The sequence below is a fragment of the Andrena cerasifolii genome, chromosome 5 (assembly GCF_050908995.1).
Source record: "Andrena cerasifolii isolate SP2316 chromosome 5, iyAndCera1_principal, whole genome shotgun sequence".
Lineage (NCBI taxonomy): Eukaryota > Metazoa > Arthropoda > Insecta > Hymenoptera > Andrenidae > Andrena > Andrena cerasifolii.
The window spans coordinates 7,110,341-7,133,646 of record NC_135122.1 but is presented as its reverse complement, the minus strand read 5'-3'; the positions used below and the strand labels follow the sequence as shown (position 1 = coordinate 7,133,646).

The 23,306-nt window shown below is 50.4% G+C and overlaps 2 protein-coding genes across 2 annotated transcripts in view; one reads left to right on the top strand and one right to left on the bottom strand.

Annotated features, from left to right (window-relative positions):
* LOC143369206 (uncharacterized) overlaps window positions 1–22,235 on the bottom strand; it is a 48,448-nt gene extending 26,213 nt beyond the window's left edge. Inside the window, exon 1 of the mRNA XM_076812842.1 lies at window positions 19,859–22,235. Coding sequence (XP_076668957.1) covers window positions 19,859–20,966 — 1,108 coding nt within the window. The 5' untranslated portion in view covers window positions 20,967–22,235. The remainder of the gene's footprint in view (window positions 1–19,858) is intronic.
* The window catches only part of LOC143369209 (uncharacterized), a 201,425-nt gene that overhangs the window by 62,590 nt on the left and 115,529 nt on the right, over window positions 1–23,306 (top strand). The window lies entirely within an intron of this gene.

Below are 23,306 nucleotides of genomic sequence, written 5' to 3'. Positions count from 1 at the left end.
AAGCTACGATAGAAGCTACGTTACAAGGTAGCGATCCTAAGGTTACATTTAGTCGGCTACTATCGCGTTATTCGTTTCACTGCTTGCAGTAAACTTTATCGACGCTCTTCTCACGGTTGCGCCATTTTTTTTTTATAGATCCTTTATGTCGCAACATATCGTGTTTAGCCGATTACCATACGCACAAAGCTGAACTTTGCAGCTACATGAACCAACCATTTATGTACCATAGAAATCTAACTAATCTCTGTCCAAGAACGGTTAAAATCCCATAAAAGGAGTCGAATATTAAGTACCTACGTTAATATTAACCCTTCGTTGACACACCTCTTTTTTCGATTAACTTTGACACACTTGGTAGCTCAGACCCAGAACAATTTTTGAACGACTGCGATTCTTATCTAAAGAATCCAATCGTTATGAAAAAAATCACGAGGCAATTTCAAGCTCTCTAGAATCTATTCCAATAGTTTTTTTTATTGGAATTTTATTTCAGTTTTTGTAAAAAAATTCTAGATTACCAGTCGAGTTTGTCGAGAAAAAATGAAGAGAATCTTCAAAAAAGTGTAACTTTTACAAATTTCAATATTAGAAGCTAAAAATCTGCAGAGTTGTTGTTCAGACACAATATTTCGTGAAACAAAATACTTAGTCAACGAAAAACGACCATTAGTGATGACCGTGAAGCCATTTCTCGTTGATGTAATATCGGAACTATACATTGAGAAAAAATCCTTCCGCCATTCAGTTGATTTTTATATAAAAAATAAGCCCACAAAAATTCAGAAAGATTGGTGCAGTGGTTTTTGAGATATCTCGCTCACCATTTTTAAAAAGGCTTCTTGGACGTCGTTGTATTTTTATTATAAACGTAACTATTTTTCTACAAAAAATTACCAAATGTTCTTTAAATGTTGCTCTTTTAAGTGCAAAAAGTTCGGTAAAAAGATATGCTTCCGCTTTTTAAAAAAAAAATTGCCTCTTTTCGACCTCCTGACTAGGTATAACCCCCTAATCAAGCTGATCCTCAAAACACATTTCACATCTCAGAACCAACGACTCCCTCCACCCGTCCCAAGAAATCTCCAAAAAGATAGTACCTACTTACACACACATAGAGCCTGTGCACAGCTTACTAACTTTCTCGTCCACATAGCTTCGCGTTCCCGCCCAATGACCGCGGTGTATTCACCCCAGAGAACGTCGTTGCTCACCCCTCTTTCACGCTCCCCATCTCCACCCCTAAACTCGTCTAACGCCCTGCTACCGTGTACGCCACGAGCTAACCTCCTCCCAGCCCGCTGGTGATCAACCATTTGTCACCAGGCCGCTGGATTTCCCATTTTCCAGCCGATTTCCCCGCAACGACACTGATATCCCCCCCTCTCCTACCAGCTCGACCCTCTGCCACCCTCTCCAGCATCCCCACCACGCGACTGTCATCCCCTACGTCGTGCCGTAACGCCTCCGCCCTCGGTGTCGAGGCTTTCGGGGTTTTCGGGGTCGAGGCAACGACGGGACAGGGTAGAATGAGGTGGTGATGCCTATTTTCGCCGCCACCATTCGCCGACACTAAGTGACTGTGCAGCGACGGTGGCGACGCCGGTCGTTGTTCGGGAGGTTCCACGCCACCCCCACGAGAAGCTCATTTTCGCGGTCCTCCGCCGGCCCAGGGGTAGGGAGATCGTTTGTTTTCCGCGCCAACGCCATTGTCATTGTCACTGCCGCCGAATCGATAGCGGAGGAACGTTGCCGGTGCCCGACACCACCTTCCGCGCTCGAATTCTAGGGGAATCTTGCGTCGGTATTAACTTACGAAAAATTTTGCTCGGTTTCTGTTAACTGCTCTTTACCGAGTCCCACAGTTCAGAATTTAAGTTCAGATTAAAGAAACACAACCCGAGATGCAGTGCTCGATGGATTTTCTACGCAACTTTGATTAAAGGTGCGAACGAGCGAATTTAGCAGGAAACTACCCCTTTGGCGCAGGCCGTATCAGAGGGGAATCGAGGGATGGGTTCGCGGAACGGTTTAGTCGCGTTATCGTCCCTATTACACGATATGAAAACATAATATCAGAGGCAGATAGCGCGAAATAACGATCATGACACGCCATCCCCCGTAATGAGGATCGCGTGTGCTCCTACATAGGCTGTGCCTTGGATGCCCGAGCGGCAGCGGATGGTTGCCACAACGTTTTCTCCGTCTTCTGTAAGCTTCCACCCTTCCTCATCCGCCGACGGATCCAGCAATATCCGCTCTTTAAGGGGTGAAACGCGATATACCCCGCGCGCGGTTCGTTCGATATCTCGTTATAATGTGGCAACAGCTAACACTCGTTAACCCCCGCGAGGGAAACCTTGCTCTAGTTCAATCATGTAAGGGGATCCCGATGCGCCCTCGAGTTTTACTTAAACATAAAACGTCGTCGTTCCTTACCGTTCCCTGTTTTCCCTTGCTACTTGTTAAAGGAGCCTCGACTCCTCCCCCTTAAGAGGATCCACGGCAAATCTGACGCACTGATTTTTAGGGAATCAAAATAAAATCGTTTAAAAAATGCAGTCGATCTCCGTTATTAAATATATCTGCTAAACCGTCGACCCAAGTATAGGTGAGATATTTTTCACTCCTTTACCCTGGAGATTTCGTTAAAATCATTGCGCGACACTTAACGCGGACCACTTGTTAATGTAATCCCTTAAGAGGGATCGGCTTTGCGTGCACCCTCCGACACTGATCGCCGATGATGCGCGATTTCGCGACTTCCCGCGCGCGAATCGCGATGCCACAACCGGCTGGGATCATCCAGCTTTCCGTGTAGAATATAAAATTCCCTCTGCAACCTGTTTGTCGCCGCTCCTCGTGGGCGTTCCGCCCGTAGATAACAGAAGCATCGATAACGCGGGAGCATGAGTCGCCAGTGTGTTTCGCGTGTCGGGGCGATCGTTAAAAATTTCGCCGCGGTTAACGACCAGAAATTACAAGCCACCGTTCTAGTTCTCTCTCCTATCTTTAACCGGCAACGAGCCTAACGACCTCGCTGTAATTGCGAGTACGGCCCGCCCTTTACGCGAAACGCGGATTATTCGTTTATCCCCGCGGCTGCTCGCGGAGGAATAAATCACTCCGCTGATCGGCTATAAAGTCGATAATAATTGCTTCGACTAATTTAATCGCGGGGCGCGCGTAATAGACGCAATTATCGTTAATATGCCAGCGGTAATTGTAGACGGTTAATTTGCGGGGACCGAGCGGCTCGCTTCTTTTCCCACTGTCGCGACACTGCAAAGCTGCCGCGTGGAGTGCTCTACGCTAACACAAGGATACCTCGATTATAGTCTATAAGCGGGCATATCCGAGAAAGACGTGTGACTTATGAACTACTTTTTATTTACTCCACCTACAGCCAGGCCTGCTCGATTGCGCGGCTATAGCGCGATGGTAAGTAGGCTGGTTAGTGTAAGGGTAATGCACGTACGGACAGACGTGAGGTGTTATTAACGTGAGAACACAGAAACCGGCAATTAATAGACTTACAATCAGCCTAAGGAACTTTGCCGCACTGCTCCAATATTTCCAAACTAATTTTCAAAACCTATTTAAAACCTATCGCCACACGTCGCACAGTAATACCTACCTATAGTGCCTATCCGAGATATAGTGACTTAGGTGTGAGGTCACTCAACGGGGTTTTAACCGACACCCTGCTGGGTACTGGCCGCTAAACGAGCCCCCCTGCTACCTCTTGCAAGACTGTATTTAGAGAAGACCAGGACAAAACCGGGGCCCTAACAGAAAATAAAACAGAAATTGAAGATACGGTTTATCATCACTAAAAGACATCAATTAAGCTTTGATTAATTATTATATTGATTCATAAATTCTCCACTACTGTTCTAATGCAGTACATGTACCTTACTAAAACGTATTTGTATTTAATATGAGATAATTTTTAATAGCCACTAGCAAAGCTTAATTGATGTCTCTTAATAATGATAAACCGTATCTTCAATTTCTGTTTTATTTTCCGTTAGGGCCCCGGTTTTGTCCTGGTCTTCTCTAAATACAGTCCTGCAAAAGGTAGTAGGGGGGCACGTTTAGCGGCCAGTACACAGCAGGGTGTCGGGTAAGACCCCGCTGAGGGACTTCACACCTAAGTCACTATATCTCGGATAGGCACTATACATAGTCGAAGAAACGCCGCGCGTTTCAACCCTCCGCGGCGCGCCGGCACGACTGAAGCCGCCTGCTTCGCCCCCGAGGCAGGATTAAAATTACCGAAATCAATCAGCCCCGTTGGAGCCACACCCCCACCCGCGTTAATCGCGACACTTTGCCACGGTATCGTTGCGCCGGCTGGCAGAATCAATCTCAACGATCGCGGAGACGCATTGCGAGCGCTGGCCACTTGGCTCGCGACGTATTAAAAAATCGCCGGTGCGAGATGTGGAGATTAGGCGAAGGGCGAGGGTGTCGGTGTCAGGGTGGCCCCGGCGGCTACGTGACTTACGCGGCTGCCCGCTGTCTAATTAAAGAATGCGAAACGCCGCGCGTTCATGTCCGCGGGGCATTAATCTAGAACAAACATGGCCGAGTCGCGGGTACCCGAGCAAGGCTATCGCGCCTAATGTGGCTATAATACGCTAATGACTCTGGAATCGATTAGCCTCTACAGTCTTCACCCGTCCGCTTCCCTCCGCGTATAGTCCGCGGCGTGGTGTGCACGGAGAACAGGCGCCGATGCGCCTACTGGCGCGGGTCAGCCGGGTACCATTCGCGAAACAGGAAACGCGCGTCCTCTCGAACCATGAGGGACGTATGCCACCGTAAAACTATGTAACGGTAAATCGTCGTGCTTATCGGGTGCCAACGGCGTGCGGGGGTATTTTCGGTATTATTATTATTATTATAATATATACGAGATAAAGTCCCATTAGCGTACAAAAGGGAAAATAGAGAAAAAGACAAAAAGAAAAAAGAAATAGCGATACACAGCGCATACAATACTTAAAGTAGGTAAATGGTTCACACACTATAAACTCACACACGACGAGGTTACATAAGTTTACATAAGTTTATCAAGAGCCTTGTTAAAGGAATAGGTTGATTCCGTGAAAAAATCAAGAGAATCGCCAAAAGCGTTTGCAGCATTAGAAATACGATTTATCGGGTCTGAGAAACCGTGATTCAACTTATAAACCGATGGATAAAAGGATTGTCTCAACCGCAAAGATTTTGTAGGGGTATAATAATTAATTAACACATCAAGATTATTTAGTTTTGAGAAGATGTCACCGATATTTACATTCAAGCACGCAATATGAACCGCGTTATTAGCAACTAGATTAGGTGCAACCCCAGTGTGCGATGTGTACACTGACCCGAAGTACGATGCAAAGAGGTTTGCAATTGATTGCGCAGTATGGTCGCGCGTCACTAGATGACATGTTTTCACCGGCGTCCAGGGGAGACGGAGAGGTGTCCCTCGATTCTGACGACGTGGATTTTCGTGCACTGAAAGGAAAGATACACACTCCGCTCCGCGGTGCACCTTCGAGGGCTCGTGTGGCCGAGGACTGGAGTTCGAGCAGCCTGATCCTTTCAATTCGAGACTTCCGGTCGAGGACCATCAGGCGTTTGATCTGTGGCAGATACTCGGGTCAGTGACTTAAAGTGGAAAGTGGTCGAGAGCTCGCCATGAACGTGTCGATTTTGGAAAGTTTATTTCCTACGTGTCTTGATTATCGGCAAGTTGTTTGTCCAGGTTTCGTGTATGCTTCTTCTACAGGCATCACTTTGGATACTAGAGTGTCCACAGTGTCGGGTCATTGACAGTGCTGGTTGAAGAGCAGGCAGTTCGTACGAAGTATAGTTTTGAAGGTTGATAAAATACCTACCTGTTGGGGATCCTCGAGGCGACACAACCTTCGTATTTACACCTAATTCCCGCCGACATACTTAGCACACATCCTAGCCGCGACATAGATTACCTCATGAATTATTATTTCAACTTTCGCGGCACTTGGTGCCATTTACGTGGCTAGAACCAAGTGCGAAGGTGCACACGCATAATATATAGAACAAAAGAGATATTATACCCGCCGACACTTGCACCCGTGCCGGGAGTCGCGAGTTTTTCGAGTAACGCTGAAGTGCCTAACCCAGTTTCACCGAGCGATCAGCGCGAGGATATTACTCGGTAACACAGCCAAAGCCCGCCAACAACGATTTCGACACGTCACCCGCGACGCCGCCAACGAGACACGAACAACGCCGGCTGTATCCTAGGGCTGTTAGAGTACTCGAATATTCGAGTAGCTTGAAATTCGGACCGAGCCGAGACTCGGTTCACGAGCCGAGCCGAGTACTCGAAAAAAGCGAGCGGCTCGGAACAACCGAGTAGCTCGAAGAGAACCGAGCGGCTCGAATAGAACCGAGCGGGCCGAAAGAACCGAGCAGTCCGGGTATGTCGAATAGTTTGAAGCTTGAACGTTTCTCTACTGGGTAACCATGAACCATATATTTCGTAAGAAATATTATTAAATCATACATACGCGAACAATTATTTTCAATAGGGTAACTCGAGGTAATATGTCACAGTTAACTTTGAAACGCGATATCTCACAAGTATAAGTAGGTTCTCTTCGAGCCACTGGAAAAAAATTGAGTTCTCGGTTTTCTTCGAGCTACTCGGTTCCTTCGAGCCGCTCGCTTTTTTCGTGTACTCGGCTCGGTTCGGTTCGTCGAGCCGAGTCAGACTCGACTCACTGTTTCCGAGTACTCGAGCAGCTCTGCTGTATCCCCGACTTCTCCAGCTATCGGTCATCGAAGGGCCAACAATAGCCGCTAACACGCGGAAGGCATCCCTCCAAATGAAATTTACACGGAATTAAAGCCTGGGCGTCGCGGGGGCAGGAAGTCGTCCGATCCTGCGGGCCAGATAGCACCGTTTGCACACGGACGGAGGAAAATAAAGCCGCGTTTTCTTCGCCCGATCCGCGGCGACCGTGCCTTTTGTTTCACTTAGCACCTCGGCGCGGCGAGGAATTAGCACGGCCGTAAAGCTCGCTGGCGGGCGTCCGGCTGCTGCGGTCGATTTGCATGAAAGGGACGAAAGGAAAGCGAAACAATACGACGCGGGGAACAAGAGGAGCGAAGCGTTCGACGACGGTGGGGGCACGATTGCACGAAGAAGCGAGCACGAACGCGCGCACCAGCCACCAATTCACCCCCTAGGGCCCTAGGGTGATGGCGGACGGGCAAGGGGGCCTAATTACGTTGAAAATAGGCGCGTTTCTGGGCTGAAAGGACGGTTCCACGGAATCGGACACGTTCAGTGGCAATTTCTCGACCGCTTCACGTCTTCATTCTGTCGTGGCCTTTCTTCCACGGCCAGAAGGTGCCGGGACACGCCGGGTAGATCTAACGAGGCCCCCACAGAGGGGTCGGGGGGCCTCTCGAGCGGAAGTCTCGAATTCGAAACAATGAAGGGCCGCGCGAGGCGGTTTGACGCGAGCCACCGGACCCCTTTATGGCTCTATTCTCTTTTCGCCTCGCGTTCTCGCGGCGCGGCGTGCACAGACCTCTTCTCTTTTTCTGCCTTTCCCTTTCCGTTTCGAGAGGAACGGTTGCGGTGCTGGCCTCGCCGCCGTTCCTCTCCGTACGTACGTATATACGCGCGGAGCGGTATCCACGGCGGCGAACGACGGCAGGCAAAAAGATGCCGCTGGAGCTGCGGGCGTCTCCGACAATCAGGCCCCTGCCGAAAAATACGTGACACGCGAAAATCAATTTCAACGGTGGTTGCTCATCTCGTACCGGTTGCCCGTGAACGCTATTATATCGGCTTCCAAAGATCCCCCGTTCTTTCCGCCTCGCACCGTCGCGGAGCCCTCGCTCTTCCTTTCCTTTATCTTTTTTCGCTCCGCGAAGACGCGAGCCGCGAGCCCGAGACTCCCGTATTAAATTTGACTTTATGTTTGACTGCTGCCCCGATCGCTTCCTGCTCGCAGAAACTTGGAATCTGCAGAACGCTGGCTGTTGAAGTAGTAGCTTGTCAGGCTGCTCTGTTTGGGAAGTAATTGTTACTTCGAACTAAGTGCAAATAGTTTAGTGTAGGGGAGAGTAGGGTAAAACGGAACATCAATGTTTCTCTTAGATAAGAGCTGCGAATGAGTTGGTGTCGCGTGACATTGGACCAAAGGGTTTTTTGTTCATAAAATAATAAACAAACTGTATTAATCTATCCTTATTTTACAATATTATATTTATATTCGATTATTTTCCGTAATTTTCATGTTATCTAGTAAAATCTTTTTTCTTATATGTATAATATATATTTTTGTTACGTTTTATTTGTAATAGTTATAGCTAAAACATATATTTATAATTTTTAACATAAATGAATAAATTTTAAATAATAAAAATAAAGATTTTGTACGTTTACATGCTCTTCAGGTGGGTGTTCCGTTTTACCCTACCACTTGAGCGAGGCGAAGATTTCAATACCTCCGGTAAATTTCATTTTCCGCCGTCCGCAAAGATTTTTCTTAACAATGGCTTCGATTCTCTTATAGTCTAAGGTCCACCGAAGACTCCCGTTCAAGTCCCGTGTCTTTTTCTCCTTGCGATTTTATGTTATCACCCTCCAAAGTTAAGCGTTCCGTTTTACCCTACTCTCCCCTAATACCCGGTTCCTTTCGATTATAACAGGATCCAAGAGGCAACGTTCTCTATGCTATCTCGCAATCCACCCCACACTCGAACAAACGCGCAATAACGTCACCTCTGCTGGCAGCATTTGCCTAATTCCACAGAGTCGTCCGTGGCAAATGGCCCCCGGGACAAAATAAATCGCTGTTCGCGGAGGCAACAAACAATCAAGACGAATACCTCAATAAAAATCGTGTAAACGCAAACACCGTGTCTGCCGCCCCCTCGACGCTCGCTGTGTAATCCGTGTGAAATTTATTTCTATTTGTCTAAGAGGGTCGGCAATGATTCCTTTCGCCCCTGGTGCCGGGATCCCTCGATCAGCGGTCGCGTCACACGGGAGTGATTTTCCTCGACACGCGTCTCGCAGCTTTGCGGCCGGACGCGAGCGGAGGGGTGGATCGGCCAAGGAAAACCGTGGCGGTCGGGGGTGAGAGAGAGAGAGAGAGAGAGAGAGAGAGAGAGAGAGAGAGAGAGAGAGAGAGGCGCCCTTGGAAACCAGAGGGGTAGACGGATGGAGTTGAGACGATTATTGGACGCGGGGATCTAGCGGGCAAACTGAGACGGATCGATCGCATAAATCTCCTGGCACGGTGTAATATAAAGCCGAAGCGGGCAGGCTTCGAGCAGACGAACCTCCGCGCCGTCCACTGACATAAATACGACTTAGCGAGCGACTCTCGCGATCCTCCGCCGACTAATTGAGAATTATTCCTCCCCCCGCGCCCGCCGCTGGCTTCTCCTCGCTAATTTCACTGAGTTATCGGAGGAAATCCTGTCGAGAGGAACGGCACCAGGATTACGCGGCCCGAATGGAATTGCGAGAACGAAACGCAACGGCGAATCACGTACCAGCGGAATTAGAAAGCGACGAGGCTGCTGCTCCACCGACGACGGGATCGTCGACGATGGTCACAGCAGTTTGTTTCCTAAATGTCCACGAAAAAGTCTAGCTGCTGTAGTCCGGCTACGTGGTCTGCGCGGAGTATCTGCAGTCCGGGATATGGAAATGAGGCGTGGATTCTTCCTGTTACTTTGTGCACGAGTGCCGAGCTGTGGGCATCGATGAATTACTGTCGCAAGAGATATTTCGTATTTAATGTCGAAGGGTTAATTTACGAGCCGAGTGATTGAGCTACCGCTCAATTTTCGTTCTCCTTATAAAATATTTCTTGCTGCATCTCGCAGGTGCATCGGTGCACCTTTAGCCGGATACGTCTCCCCAAACAGTCCAACATGCTTCCCCCAGCAATTATCTCTAGCTTCGCTTGGAAAAGAGTCGCAACCTGTCCCACTGCATTAATCACCCCCCATGCGTATACTTCTACATTCTGAGCATACTTGCGCCTGTCTGTGCTTCACAGAAACAGTAACTTAGTGGCAAGGTTACAGTTCGCCTCCACCTCGAATATTCCACCCACCCCCACGGGTAAACGTATTTAATTTTCCATAAGCCCCGAGCCCCATTCGGTTGCGATTCCGCTCCCATTGTGTCACGTCCGAGCGCGCCACCTTTTCCGTACTCCTTTCCGCTGTTTCACCCCTGCCCGGGGCCAAATGATATCATTAACATCGCTTTACGTCCAATTCGAGCGGCCGTGACGTTTCATTACGACGTGTACCCGCTTATTTCTGCAGGCACGACGCTGTGTCACCCTGTAATACACAAAGTTGCACGGAACCGCGGCACCGTCATAATTTCCAGGCCAATCGGGGCCTTCTTGCGTGCGTTAATAGCCGCGTGCACTGTCGATGCTTTCGGCCACGGTGCGCAAGTGTGCGGGCAACGGTACACGGAATACATACATTCAATCCACCGTGCCTTTAAATACCAGCGAAGTACATAGGTACTCTGCCGGTGATCGTAGCTAAATCGAAGTTGGATCGAAGCTAAACACCGCACAGATTCTTCTAACGAAATAGAACGTCCTCTTAACCCTAGATTACTAAATTGTCGTAGAAATTATGACAGCAAATATCTGCGTTGCTACATGTTCCCGTCATTATGCCATGTACACGTGAGATGCAAGAAACCGAGATATGTCAGGCTCATAACATAAACATGTGTTCGTGCTGTGCCGAATAGTAAACATTTCATTTTTTTTATTGTTTTCTGATCTCTTACGGGGGTACTGTAGTGTAGGGCTGGGGCTATTTGCCGAATTTTTCGGTATTCGAATATCTGAATACTTCAGTTGCTCAATTATTTGGCGAATATAATTCGAATATCCAAGTATTCGAGTACTATTCGAATATCTAAGTATTCGAGTACTATTCGAATATCCAAGTATTCGAATGTAACATTTCCTGCGTAATCGTATTCCACAGTCAAAGTGTTACTACCGTCCCCGGTCTACCCTATATCTATGCATAGGTGCGATAGAAAAGTTAAAAAAAATTCAGAATATTTCTGCAAACATACATTAATATGCAGGCAAAACCCCGGATAGTATAGACATAGTTTTTGTTAAATGAATTCCCGAAGATGGCGTTGAAAAACAGGCAGTTACACTAGTGCACCCCCTTAAGCCCAAAGAAGTAAAATTTGTGTTCTTAGCTACCACGAATAAAAGTAAATTCTTTCGAAAATGGGTATTGGTGTTTCATTTTAAAGTCGTATTGTTTAAGAATGTTTAATAATAACGTGACTCTCAGGGTAGTTTAGTAACCTAGGGTTAAAACAACTCTGCTTTCTCTAAATTTTCGAAAACTATCCACACAAATTATTTTGCCCTGCAAAAGGCAAAGCTGGTCCAATTGCCAGCGCAGCGTGCTTCAAGGAAAAGAGCCAGAGCCTTCGAAGCGATTTCCCTGAATAAAGAGAAGAGGAAAAGGCGAAGTCCCGCAACAGGGCTCCCTCCCCGTTCTCGAGCAGGAACGAGGAGGGTTGGGACGCGAAGGAGTCGGGTGTCTTCCAAGAGGTCCCGGAGCAACACACTTGTTTGAAAACCGAATGGTCACTTAACGCAGCGGGGGTGCCTGGTTGTCGGGTAAAAAGTTGCGCCGGCATCCGGGGTGCTCGTGGCGGGGGTGGAGCCGGCGCTGGTGTTTTGTTTGCTCGGCAAACTGTCACAACAACTCGAAACGAACGGCCCACTCTCCTTTATCTTCCCATTTTCTTCCAGCCACAGCCGCGGCCGTTTAACCTCGAGGATCCGGAAATTCGAGTGGCCCCTTACGTCACTAATACGCGTGTCTCCGAAGCGGGGAAAAAGGGAGCGACGGGCCGCGGGGCGCAGCGATACGTCACGTCGCGGAGGACCGGAGACCAGAGCCAGCAGCAGGATGGGGCCCATTCACGGAGTTTCGACCGCGAGAATACGCTCGCCCACCAGCCTGCCGCTGTGTTACGCAATCTGCGTCGCTGAAACGCTAATGGGGTCGAAGGTGGTCAACAGCAGGACGGTTATGTAATTATAGAATCGCTGCTTCGACTGGTAATTATAACGGCGGGTACTTCTAGTAAATAGCGAATGATCTTCTGCGTACAAATAACTAATTGCAGGAGCGATAGTCCGTCGCGGCGAGCTCCGGTGGATTCAACTCTATTTTCGTCGGATGTCTGACTGCCGCTCGATTCAGCGAAAAAGCAAGGTAGACTCAGGATAGCGAGCGATTTACGACGCACGTGGACGATAATCCACGAGACTACGCGGCCTTCGCGACGCGCGTAATCTATGCTCGCGGCTAATATCTACGGCTGGCAATAAGCAGACCAGTGGAGCAGTAAAGTCCGGCAGGTAGATAAAAAGATACTTGGTCGGGGTGTTATGGATGCTCCTCGAACGGGAGAGCGCGCGTTTCAACCTCTCTTCCCTGCCCCTCGTGGCGTTTAACGTTCCAACGATGACCAGCAGCCGAGGGAAAATGCAATGCAAACGTATTGTAATTTCAGGCGGGCACGAAAACGCGAGACGATCGGATGGAAGGAGCGGAGCACGAGGAGGCGGGGATAAGAAGCGATAAAAACCACGAGAGCTGGAAGATCGGCGAACGAACCGATCGGGGGATCTAAAGACGCGGTAGCGTCTCGACGCCGATCCGAGAAATCTTGAATACTCAAGCTTGCATAAACTATTTATTATCCATCTGGCGGTAAAAGAATCCTCGGTAACTCAGCTTTTAAAACGAACAAGCTTCCACCCGCAATTTTTAATCCCACGCGTCTTTAACCATCGCTACCTAATTCATCCATTCTCCGTCACCACCGATCCATACTCCGTGTGATCTCTAGCCACCCAATCGCCGCTCACTCTCACGTAGCAGGGAATCCGATCATTTCCATTATCCTGAGACAGTCGAGTCCGCTGGGGGTTCGTCGTGTGCGTTCCTGCAAGGTTTTTGCGCGGCGATCGCGGCGATTCGTTCCCCGGTCCCGAGCCACCCGGGATACGCGTAAAGTGTGTTGTTCACACGAGCGGACGGGCCGGGGCCCCGGCAGTCGGCCACCTCCTTCGACCCGAGCGTTGCGGTCACGGGGGCCCGGAATTACGAATGATATCGAATCGAATCGCTCGCGATATTATTTGATACGTGTTCCATTACCCGGCGAAGAGTCAGGGCCCTGGGATTCAAATTAGATTACAGACGGGCTAGGTATTCCCGATCATACGCGTATACTCTACGTGCAGACGCGCTCCGACCCATCGATGTGCACCGTAGATCTACAGAGTGATCCGCCACTGGTGGAGCGGAGTCGAAGCAGAGGGACGTCATTCATCACGTACTCTTACTACTTGTACAGTGACTGCGCTATATAATTCCGAGTACAATGGTGCACGAGTACCTAATGGACTTACTCGGGAGTTCTTGTAAAGGTGCAAGGATTTTTAACAGCTCCGATATGTGTTTTACTTTACTAAAGAACCACTCTTTACGCGATTGTGACCACCAGTAGCGAGCCGCCCTGTATTTGTACACATATGTATTTATATATAGACGCCCGGGCCTGTGTCCGTGGCTGTCCATGATCAGCACATTTACAGAAATAACAGAAGAACCGAAGGAACAGATAGACGGACTCGCGCGGCAAGGCCCGAGGCCCCCTACAACACGGTAGCCTCACGTATCCGCAATTTACTTCTGATTATTATGCTCTCTATACTTACGCGGCATTCTTATCTCTTCTTCTTCTCCCTCGTCCTATTCGTCCACCTCGTCCTCTTCTACCCCCGACATCGATGCGCTTCCCTCGCCGTCTCTCTCTCTCTCTCCCGGATCGGTCCCTTTCCCTTCGCTCGGCACTCCGAACGCTGCCCCTGTGCGAGAATCGAGGCAGGTATCGATTTACGACGGTACCCAATCGTTAGATTCTTGACGATATGTGCCCTCGTCGCAGGCCACCTCAACTGCCTACCTCGAAGAGGAGCTTCGGGCCTTTAGGTAGCACTTGCTCCGCGCTGGAATCGCTCCCCCGTTTGCTCGCCAACAGTGGGATCTGTCGTGGTCGTGAATGCATCTTTGATCGCGGCGTCAAGTAACCATTCGGAATATCTGATTTCCTTACTACAACTTTTCCTACAAGCCATGCTGCCACTCTCTTATACCGATATTTCTCAGGCTAGTTTTTAATTCCGTCACTGATATCAGACTGATAAGCAGACGAGCTGATTCTCACTTTTAGCGTAGGTGTATTTTAAGGTGCTAGACTTGTTCAGTGCTCGAAGGTACGATTGTCACAAACAGCGCAAAAGACGCGCATATATTCCTGAGACCGTGTAGCGTTAAAAAAGCTACTGCAGAACGATCGTGTCTTAATCAAAGGGCGGCAGGGCTGCCGCATCGATACCCGAAACTGGTTCAACGAACTTCGGCTCGGTATATAGACGTATCCCAGGATCCAAGGAGATTTCACTAATTTCGGCCAGTTTTCAATACGCGTGCGGCCAATCACGGGACCCTATAATGCTCGTTTAAGCCGTTGCCTCTTTGCCTAATGTTAGCCCTTTTAAAGAACGGATCATAAATTGCGTAAAGCGAAGGCGCACCGGGTTTTATGCCAGGCAGCCTGGGGCAACGTGTTCCCCTTCTTGTCTCCCGCCTTTCTCTTCGCTCCTCTGTGCACGGGGGAGGGAGCAGCCCTTAAGAACCGGTAAAAAGTAGAATTTCGGACAGGTTACGAGGCTCGATTTCTATCAGGCTGATATCTATATCCAGTGGGAGCTGGATCCTTAACATCCACGTAAGTATCTGTGTCTAATAGAACATAAATCTCCAGCCATCGGAAGCCAAAGCCTAATACCTCAACATTCCCATCTGGAAATAGATTCTCGAGATAGCTCGGAGATTGGCTGGCGACCTCCGACCGAGGAATCATTGTGATTCGACTCACTATCGAACGATGAACGTTAGACGAAAGAGTACCTTCGATGTCCTACTCGCGGACTTCAAGAAGGACGCTGCTTTTCCCCCAGGGCGGTGTCCCGTTTCCGTTCGATCACCCAGCCGGGGTCAATCGACGCGGTGAGCCCAAGTCGGCGCGAAGAAAAAGCGCCGAGGACGTCCCTTTGTCGAGCCGTTTCGCATATTAGCGGTCGGCCGTCGGAAGTCCCCGCTCGCGTTTTCTGTATCACGCTATATGCAAATGAGACATATGCTCTCGCCGCGGCACATAATAAATTACTCGTGTAGAGATGGTCGGTGTATAGGTGGGCCTAAAATTACGTACGGGCCCTCTCAGGGACACGCGTGCTCGGGCGTGTAGCCCCGTGGTCTGTCGGCCGTCCGCGTCTTAAGGGGTTATTCCTACAGGGAAAGATCCCGAACCCGAAAATGAACAAAAATTCTGAATCTTTGTGAATATGTAGGGGATTTCTTCCTGAGTACAACGGAATTTTTGTTCGCTGCCCAAATCCACTCTAAGGGGTTGAAATTAACCCCTGAAAATTCGGCTATTTTTCGATTTTACTTTTGTAACTCGCAATTTGTAAGAGGTGGAAAAAAAGTTTCAAGACAAAAGTTACTTCTTTTAATTAGGACTATCATTTGGTAACTTGCGGTTCTTACAGATCGCGAGTTATAACACAAAATCGGAAAATTTGCGGTGAGCACTGCCATTCGGAACCAGATTATCTAAAATCAACAAACAAAAAAGATTTCGTTAGTATATTAATGTATCCTCAGGTTGGCGGAGAGTATTTTCCGAAATACTAATTTAAATGAAATCTTAAATTTTTCGTGCAAAAATCAGGATTTCAACTTTATATAGCCGCCATTTTGTTTTAAATTAATATTTCGGAAAACTCTCTCCGCCAACCTGAGAATACATTAATATACTAACGAAATCTTATTTGTTTCTTAATTTTAAATAATCTGGTTCCGAATGGCAGTGCTCACCGCAAACCCAAATTTTTAAAAATGCTTCTTGGATGTCGGTTGTTACTTTATTGTAAACGTAAATATTTTTCTACGAAAAAATTACCAAATGTTCTTTAAATGTTGCTCTTTTAACCGCAGAAAGTTCTGTACGAATATATGCTTCCGCTTTTTCAAAAAAAAATCACAAACATTCGCCTCTTTTCGGCCGCCTGACTAGGTGTAACCCCTTAAGGTGTCCGTTCCAATGTGCGGCCAGCGATTGCGGCCGGCGACGGTCCCACTAGTGCAAGGGAGAAGTACGTGTCTGTTTCTCCCTTGCACTAGTGGGACCGTAGCCGGCCGCACATTGGAACGGCAGCCTTTATACGGGATAATACAGTGAGGCCTCTCACCATCCCAGTCGCAATGCCCAGTTGCCATTTCGTCCGAAGGGACAGCGTTTTTAAAAAGACGACTCATCGCTCCGCGTGCCCCTGTTCCTTTAATTTTTCTGCCTCTCCCTATTTCTCTCTACTAATAATTGGACGCGAACGGAAGCGCGGTTTGAGATTGACGAACAACGTCCCTGATGCCTTGTTATTACCGTGCCAGCAGCGCGACAAAGAGTATTCCGGCCCCGCGCGCCAAAGGATAAGCACGCATTCCGCTCGGCGCGTCTCGCTCTTATTACACGTTTCAAGACTTATGGACGAGAAATCGATCCGTACGGTGGCCACACGGACGGGTGAATGATGAACGACCCAGGGCTTGACGCTCGAGAAGTACACCTAAGGTCGCGACTCATTTTCCTTTGTCATTAACGCGTCGCGCCGGTATCGTGACGAACGCTATTGAAATCACCCGTTCAAGGATACACGGCTTTTAATCGAATACCCTTGCTACGCGCGTTCATGTATACGCTGCTACATTGTCAGTTTAACCGTTCTGGAGTTATCGGGATGATCCACTAGCACGGCACAGGCCACCAAGTGGGCTATAACGTCTCCGGAGTGCCTCGAAATCCTCTTCGCGCCACCCCTCGAGAAGTTCAATGTTTACGTGGACGGCCAGACAAGGGGAGGGAAAAAAGGAATCGTTTCCCTTTTTCTCGGGCAAACACACGGCCCGTCAGATGGGGGTTGTAAAACAATTTGCCGAACCCGTGGTAAACAATGGGCGATCACGAGGACGGTCGACCTTCCTAGACTTGGCCTTCCTTACCTCGTACCCTGCCAAGCAATTCCCCGATTCATAAACCCTTAATTTTACGATGATTATTGCGGGGGCCCCCGTGTCTCTCTCGCTCTCCTTCCTGCCGCCGATCTTAATCCCGCCGGGCGATGGCAGAATTCAATTCTGCGGCCTGAACCGCTCGGACCTGACGTTGAATTACGGAAAACTGGGTTTTACGAGTCCTCTCCTCGGCGGGAAGGGAGCCCGAGCGGAAAAAGGGGCCCGCTGCTACGCGCGTGTTTGCGCGACCAGCGGGGGCTACGTTTGCGTTCCTTTTCGGGTTTTTACTGCTCAGGTAATTGGATTAAAGAAACAGGAAAAGGATCGCCGACGCGGCCGACCGTCTGCTCCGTGTTTGCGCCACGATTTTCGGGGGAATGTCCGTCGGTAAATCCAATTTTTTTTAGAGTTACCCGCCCCGAACGTTTCTTCCACGGGAGCCGTCCGGCTTTGCTGCGTCCTATGGTTCGTTTGCTCGCGCTAAATTGTAATTCCATTAGGGGCCCGAAGGTCGGCGACAATTAAGCGTTGCTTAGAAACTTTACAGCCGGCTAGTCCGAGGAAGCGAGTGTTGACAAAATCGGTTGGTGTTTGCTCGGTGCCTGCTCAAAGAATGAATCGCTATTGTTCGTGTTTTTGTCCTCGCCGGCTCTATCGTAGAAATACACGAGGCAGTAAACGCTCCTGTTAGCGTCCCCTTTGTTCAGTGGTTCCTTTCACTTCGCCATTAAACCGTGGCAGGCGAATAAATGTATCCAGGAATTTATCGCGATTCACAAAAAACTTGTAAAGCCTCTTAGAAGAAGAATCCGCTTTACCTTAATTGAACCTAAGTAGCTACCCTACAGACACACCAAATAAAATTAAAGAATCGCTCGAGACAACTGCTCCAACCGACCCGATTCCACAGTCTCTTCCACCCTCAAATCAAACTCAACAAAACCCCGCACTCGAAATGGTGTCCGGCCAAGAATCACTGGAAGCCCCACGCCAGCGATACTCAAAACTACCCCTGGTTAACGATCCACGATCCGCGATACAGAAATCGTCCCATCGCGTTTCCATTGACGGGAGATCTGGCAGACATCGTTCGATAATCTCGTCAATAGCACGCAGCCTGTACGTGTGCATCGCCGTCGATGTATTCCATTAAGCTGGTGGTGTAATCGCGCGCTCGTCCCTCGTGCACCATCAATCGTCCCCGCAATCTCGCCGCAACCGTTTCGAGATTAACACTTCCGTGTCTAGGATCGACGCGTACAGACGAACAGGCGAGGAACATCGGCGCTGCGAGAGCCTGACTGACAACGGCTGAAACCGACCGCCAGCCAGACGGGGGAAAAAAATGTCATCGCCGTTCAATTACCGGTGAGCACCTCGTAACAGCAGCCACGAACCGCTTATACTAACATTAGTAGCGTTCGTAGATGCGTGCTTCTGAAAAGTGCGCGCCCCGAACAAGCTCGTACAATGGTTTTTCTTGCCCCGCTGCGGACTTGTCGTTGCGTGGCTCGCGTTTGGATACTAGTAATCGCTGTACATCGCTTGCAGCGGGGAGCAGAATGGGGTGAACGGTGTTCGATGGGCCTTGCAGTGGTCGCTCGCTCGGCTACGAGTTCTTCTAGCCTCCGAACGGAGCACTGTCGGATAGTTTACGTTTAGGTGGTGGAAACGCTTGGAACATCGATTCCAAAGGGAGGAAGTTGAACGATTGTTGTTTGATGGTCGTTTTAGGACTCGTCGAGGGTTTCTCGGCTATTACTGAACATCGCGGGTCGCGTATATCTTCTACTATGTGGTTCGTGCTCGGCCATCGACAGCTGTTTGGACGCACTTTCGGAAGGGAAGACACGGGGTGAACGTACCTCCGCCGGTCCGTCTGGAGTTAATTTTTCACTTTCGAAACGAGGAAAGTGTAAATGTGCGACGGTCGCGTGCGCTGCTTTCCACCGAGTGTCAGATGGGCGACGAACAGATGAAGATTTCACGTCATGTGACCGTAATCAACGTTACGACAGACTGCAAATGACATTGCATCGGCCTGCAGGGCTTCGGGAACGCAGCGACGGCGCAATTTACGTTTGCTGGTAACGGAGCGCCCTCCGAGATCAATCGAACGTTTATGTTCCTTTTAAAGGCACGGTAGTTGCCGGGACGAGGAGGAGAGACTAGATCGAGAACACCAAGGTGGCGGATTCAATAAGGACACGCGAAACAATGAGATCGAATTACACCGCGTTGCAAAAAGGATCTCGGTTGGGTAGCGCACCGTTGACGCCCACAAAGAACATCAATCAAAATTAAGGCTCGCATTCATCGGCAACGCTTCGAACCGGCCACAAAAGAGAGCTTCCCCATTGATAAAAAAAAAAAACCCTCCAGTCCATTCTGCCTGTTTCATTTGCACGGGCTAATGAATTTACACCTATCTGTTACGCATCGACCTACGAGACATTGTTTCACGCGCGATTTTCTGATACTACCGCGTTAAATTACAAGCTTAAGTGGGGTAGGCTTAATTAGTTTCTGTTGCCATTAGGACTTCCCACAAGAACCACTTCTCCCTTGGTTAACGTCACGGGACTAAGTATTTACAAAACACCACTCGAGTACTCACCTTGACTGTGCTCGCCAGCGTCGAACGTTTTGCTGGTCATTTGGAACAAGGCGTCCAGAGGGCTACCCTGGCCCGTGGTCCTCTTCCCGTGGTGTCCGCTCTGTGCGCCGTGCTGCTGCGACGTTTTCCTCTTGAATTGCTGTTGCTGCTGCTGCTGTTGCAGAGCCGGGTGATGCAAGCCGTGGTGCATGCCGTGATGCAGGCTGTGGTGATGCGCCAGGGGGTCAGGGCTGCCGGAGTCGGAGATGGAGCTTCTGCCGGACGAGGAGGAGCTGCTCAGGGGTGGCTCGCTGATGGAGCCGGACATAGACGCCAAGGACATTCCCATCAGAGACAGATCCCTGGGCGCGGTGGAATGGTTGTGATGGTGGTGCAGATGATGGTGCCCCTGCTGATGCTGCTGCTGATGATGATGGAGATGGTGACGGTGGTGGTGACTCAGGTTCGACTCCACCGTGTCCCAGGGACGGACGATCTTCGCCTTGGGTCTATGCGACAGGATGTCCAGGATGCTGAACGATTTCACACCCCTTTCGTTCGCGTCCCTGTCCCTCTCGTCCTCGTCGTCCGACTGCTGCATCTGCACCATCTTCAGCCGTTTCAGGGGCTTGAAGTAGTCGTCCGTGGGACCAGCCGCCGAGGCACCGTTGCTGCTGGTCCTGCTGTTCACCTCCTCGTCGTCCTCTTCGTCCTCCTCGTCCTCCCTCAACGTCGTCACGGAATCACCGCCGCTGCTCTCGTGGGTACGCAGGCTCCTGCCGTTGGACATCCTGTAGTCGCCACTCCTCGAGTAGCTGTCCTCGTCATCGATCATCGAGTCCCTGGCGTAGCTCCTCCGTGGACTCAGCCTCTCCGCGTACTCCTCCCTCGACTGGGAGAGCCTCTCGTCGTCCTCGCCACTCGGAGCGACCACCACGAGGGGCAGAGGACTCGGGCAGCCGACGGAGATCTCGTCGTCGTCGTCCTGAACGTCACCTCGGCCAGGGGAGCCTCTGCAAGGTGTCCGTCGGTGAGCTGGCGAGCCCAGGCAGCCCGGCGTCGTGGCACTGGAAGACACCGTCGTCGACGGCGACATCGTGTACGATTCTGTCATTTCCGTGGTGCACATTCCTGAGGAGCGACCGTCGGGCCACGATTTCGTTGAATCCACCAGAGGAAACACCAAAGGCGACGGCGATGCTCAAATACAACGCACGCAAGTAGTCCACGGACCCTTTCAATCTCTCTCCTGCATCACTGTCCGTTGCTTCGACCCGTGATTCATCTTTTCCCTCGAGCAACCTTCACTTAACTCACCCGAAGTCATCGGATTTCCCGCGAAACCCGGGCGGAGGAGGCTAATCCCCTCGTGCCGAACGAGTCATCCCGTTTCACGCGCGGCCTCCACACTGCTCTCTCGTCTCTTCGATCGCAGCTCTTCGTTTCAACGGCGCACTGTCATCGCACTTCCCCCTGACCGTTCTCAGTCATCGTCTCACCAGTTCTCGTTACATCACGGACACTCCTCGAGCCTCCCAAGCTTCCTCCAACCGTCTCGTGCTTATCATCGTCGACCGATCCCTCCGAAACTCACCGTTACCTCGCCGAAGCCACAGAAACGAAGCAGCGCAAAAGCTACGCCAACACCCGTCCGGACCAACCAGTTCCAAGAACCTCCGATCAAACACGAAGCACCGTTCGCACTGTCAACGAAGCGGGTAGTCCTCCCCTCGCAACCATGGCCACCTCTCGCTAGCTCTTCACCGCGATACAAACAACAGAGCTCGTCGAATCACCTCGAAAGTCAGCGTGCGTGCACGTTTCGTTCACTCGCGTCGAGGGTCCCGACACTGCCGCGTCCGCGGTCCCAGTTCACAAGTCACAGGCCCCTGTCCTCCGTGGATGGTGGTGGGTCCCGAGGCCAGCTGGGATAGACGCGAGCATGCGAAACGAGCGATCGGTGCGCGAACGGAACGTCGATACGTCGATGGCAAACGAGCTTGGTCGGGGACTTGGCGGACTCGCTATCAGGCCAGTCCAAGCCGGTGACTCGAAATGGTACGGGGACGGGGATCTCGGTGGTTCCTGGCAGGGGCTGGCGCTTCTCTCTTGACCGCCTCGCTGCTACCCACGTAGGAGGGGGCAGCGATCGTTTCGTTTCCCCTTCTGAGTGCCGCCCGCTGATGCTTCGCACCACCTCTGCCAGGATGGGACGGACCTAACCGCGGCCGGGTTAGGCCGCCAGGGGCGGCCTCTGGGTTAGGCCTGCCTCTATCAGCCCCCTTCGGCAACACCTAACCCTGGCCCCCACGACACGGGCAAAATGACGCTGTCCCGATGGAATTTTTACGAGACGTACTTAACGTCCTGCTGGCGTTGCTCGACCGGCCTCAACGTACAGGGCCTCTCGTCTTTCCCCTCTCTCTCTTTCTCTCCCTTAAGTCACTCCACCGCGGCTCCACTATCCCCGTCGCTGTGCCACGACTGTTCGAGCCTCGATCCAGCGTTCGCGGAGCCAGCTCCGAACGTGGGACTGACCCTCCACGACGAAAAGCTCGCCTAACGAGGCCCACCGTGATTCCATCCCACCCGGACTGTCGATCTCTAGGTTCCGCTTCACGGGACTTATCGAGGCTGAGCAACAACTGCTCCGCTTCCTGCACCCTGTCTCCTCATCCTTGCCGAGATTCCACATTGTTTTGCTTGGGTATTTTCGAAGACGAGGTACCGTGACTCGATTTGGTGAACCGAGCAGACACTGTGCGGCTGGATCCTGTACTGATGCACTTCTAGCGTTCTGGAGCAAACTTTCATCTGTGCGGCACTCCGAGATCCGTTAAAGCTTGAAGTTTCTCCTCAATTAGCTACTCCTAATACCATTTTGAATTTATAACTCCATTATTTATGCCTCTGAACCGTGAATGTTTATATTCGCCCGTGCTCTAATGCTTTTCAACTAAGCTCACACATATCCGAGTACAGAGGTTTCAAATGTATCTAAGAAAAAGGTGTAGAGCTGGAGGAAGGTCGTCGGAATGAACTCAGCGATCATTTTCTAGAAGATTGTTTCGCGTCGAACACGGAGATCGCTGTTTCCTCGGTTCCTGCTCCTGGAATTCTTTTTGGTCCGCAGTCCGAGCGGTCGGCTCGCGACAAGCGGAAGTGGCCCGCGGCGCTGCTGGCGAACATGTTTCCGGAAACCTCGTGGAAACGTCTCCGTGTAGGACGGCCGGGAGAAATGACGGTCGAATGACGTCGTTTCGAGCGTCGCTCGTCCAGAACGTATCTAGAAAGGTATCGAGCGAGTATTACACACAGAGACTATTATCCAGCGACCCCGTCCAGTGCCCCGTGAATCGATTCAGCCATGTAATTGTAGCAATCTGGTCGACAACTAGCAGCCGATGTCCCGACACGACACGAAAGATAATCCATCCAGGCCCAGTCGCCAGAGATTGCGCGCCGGCTT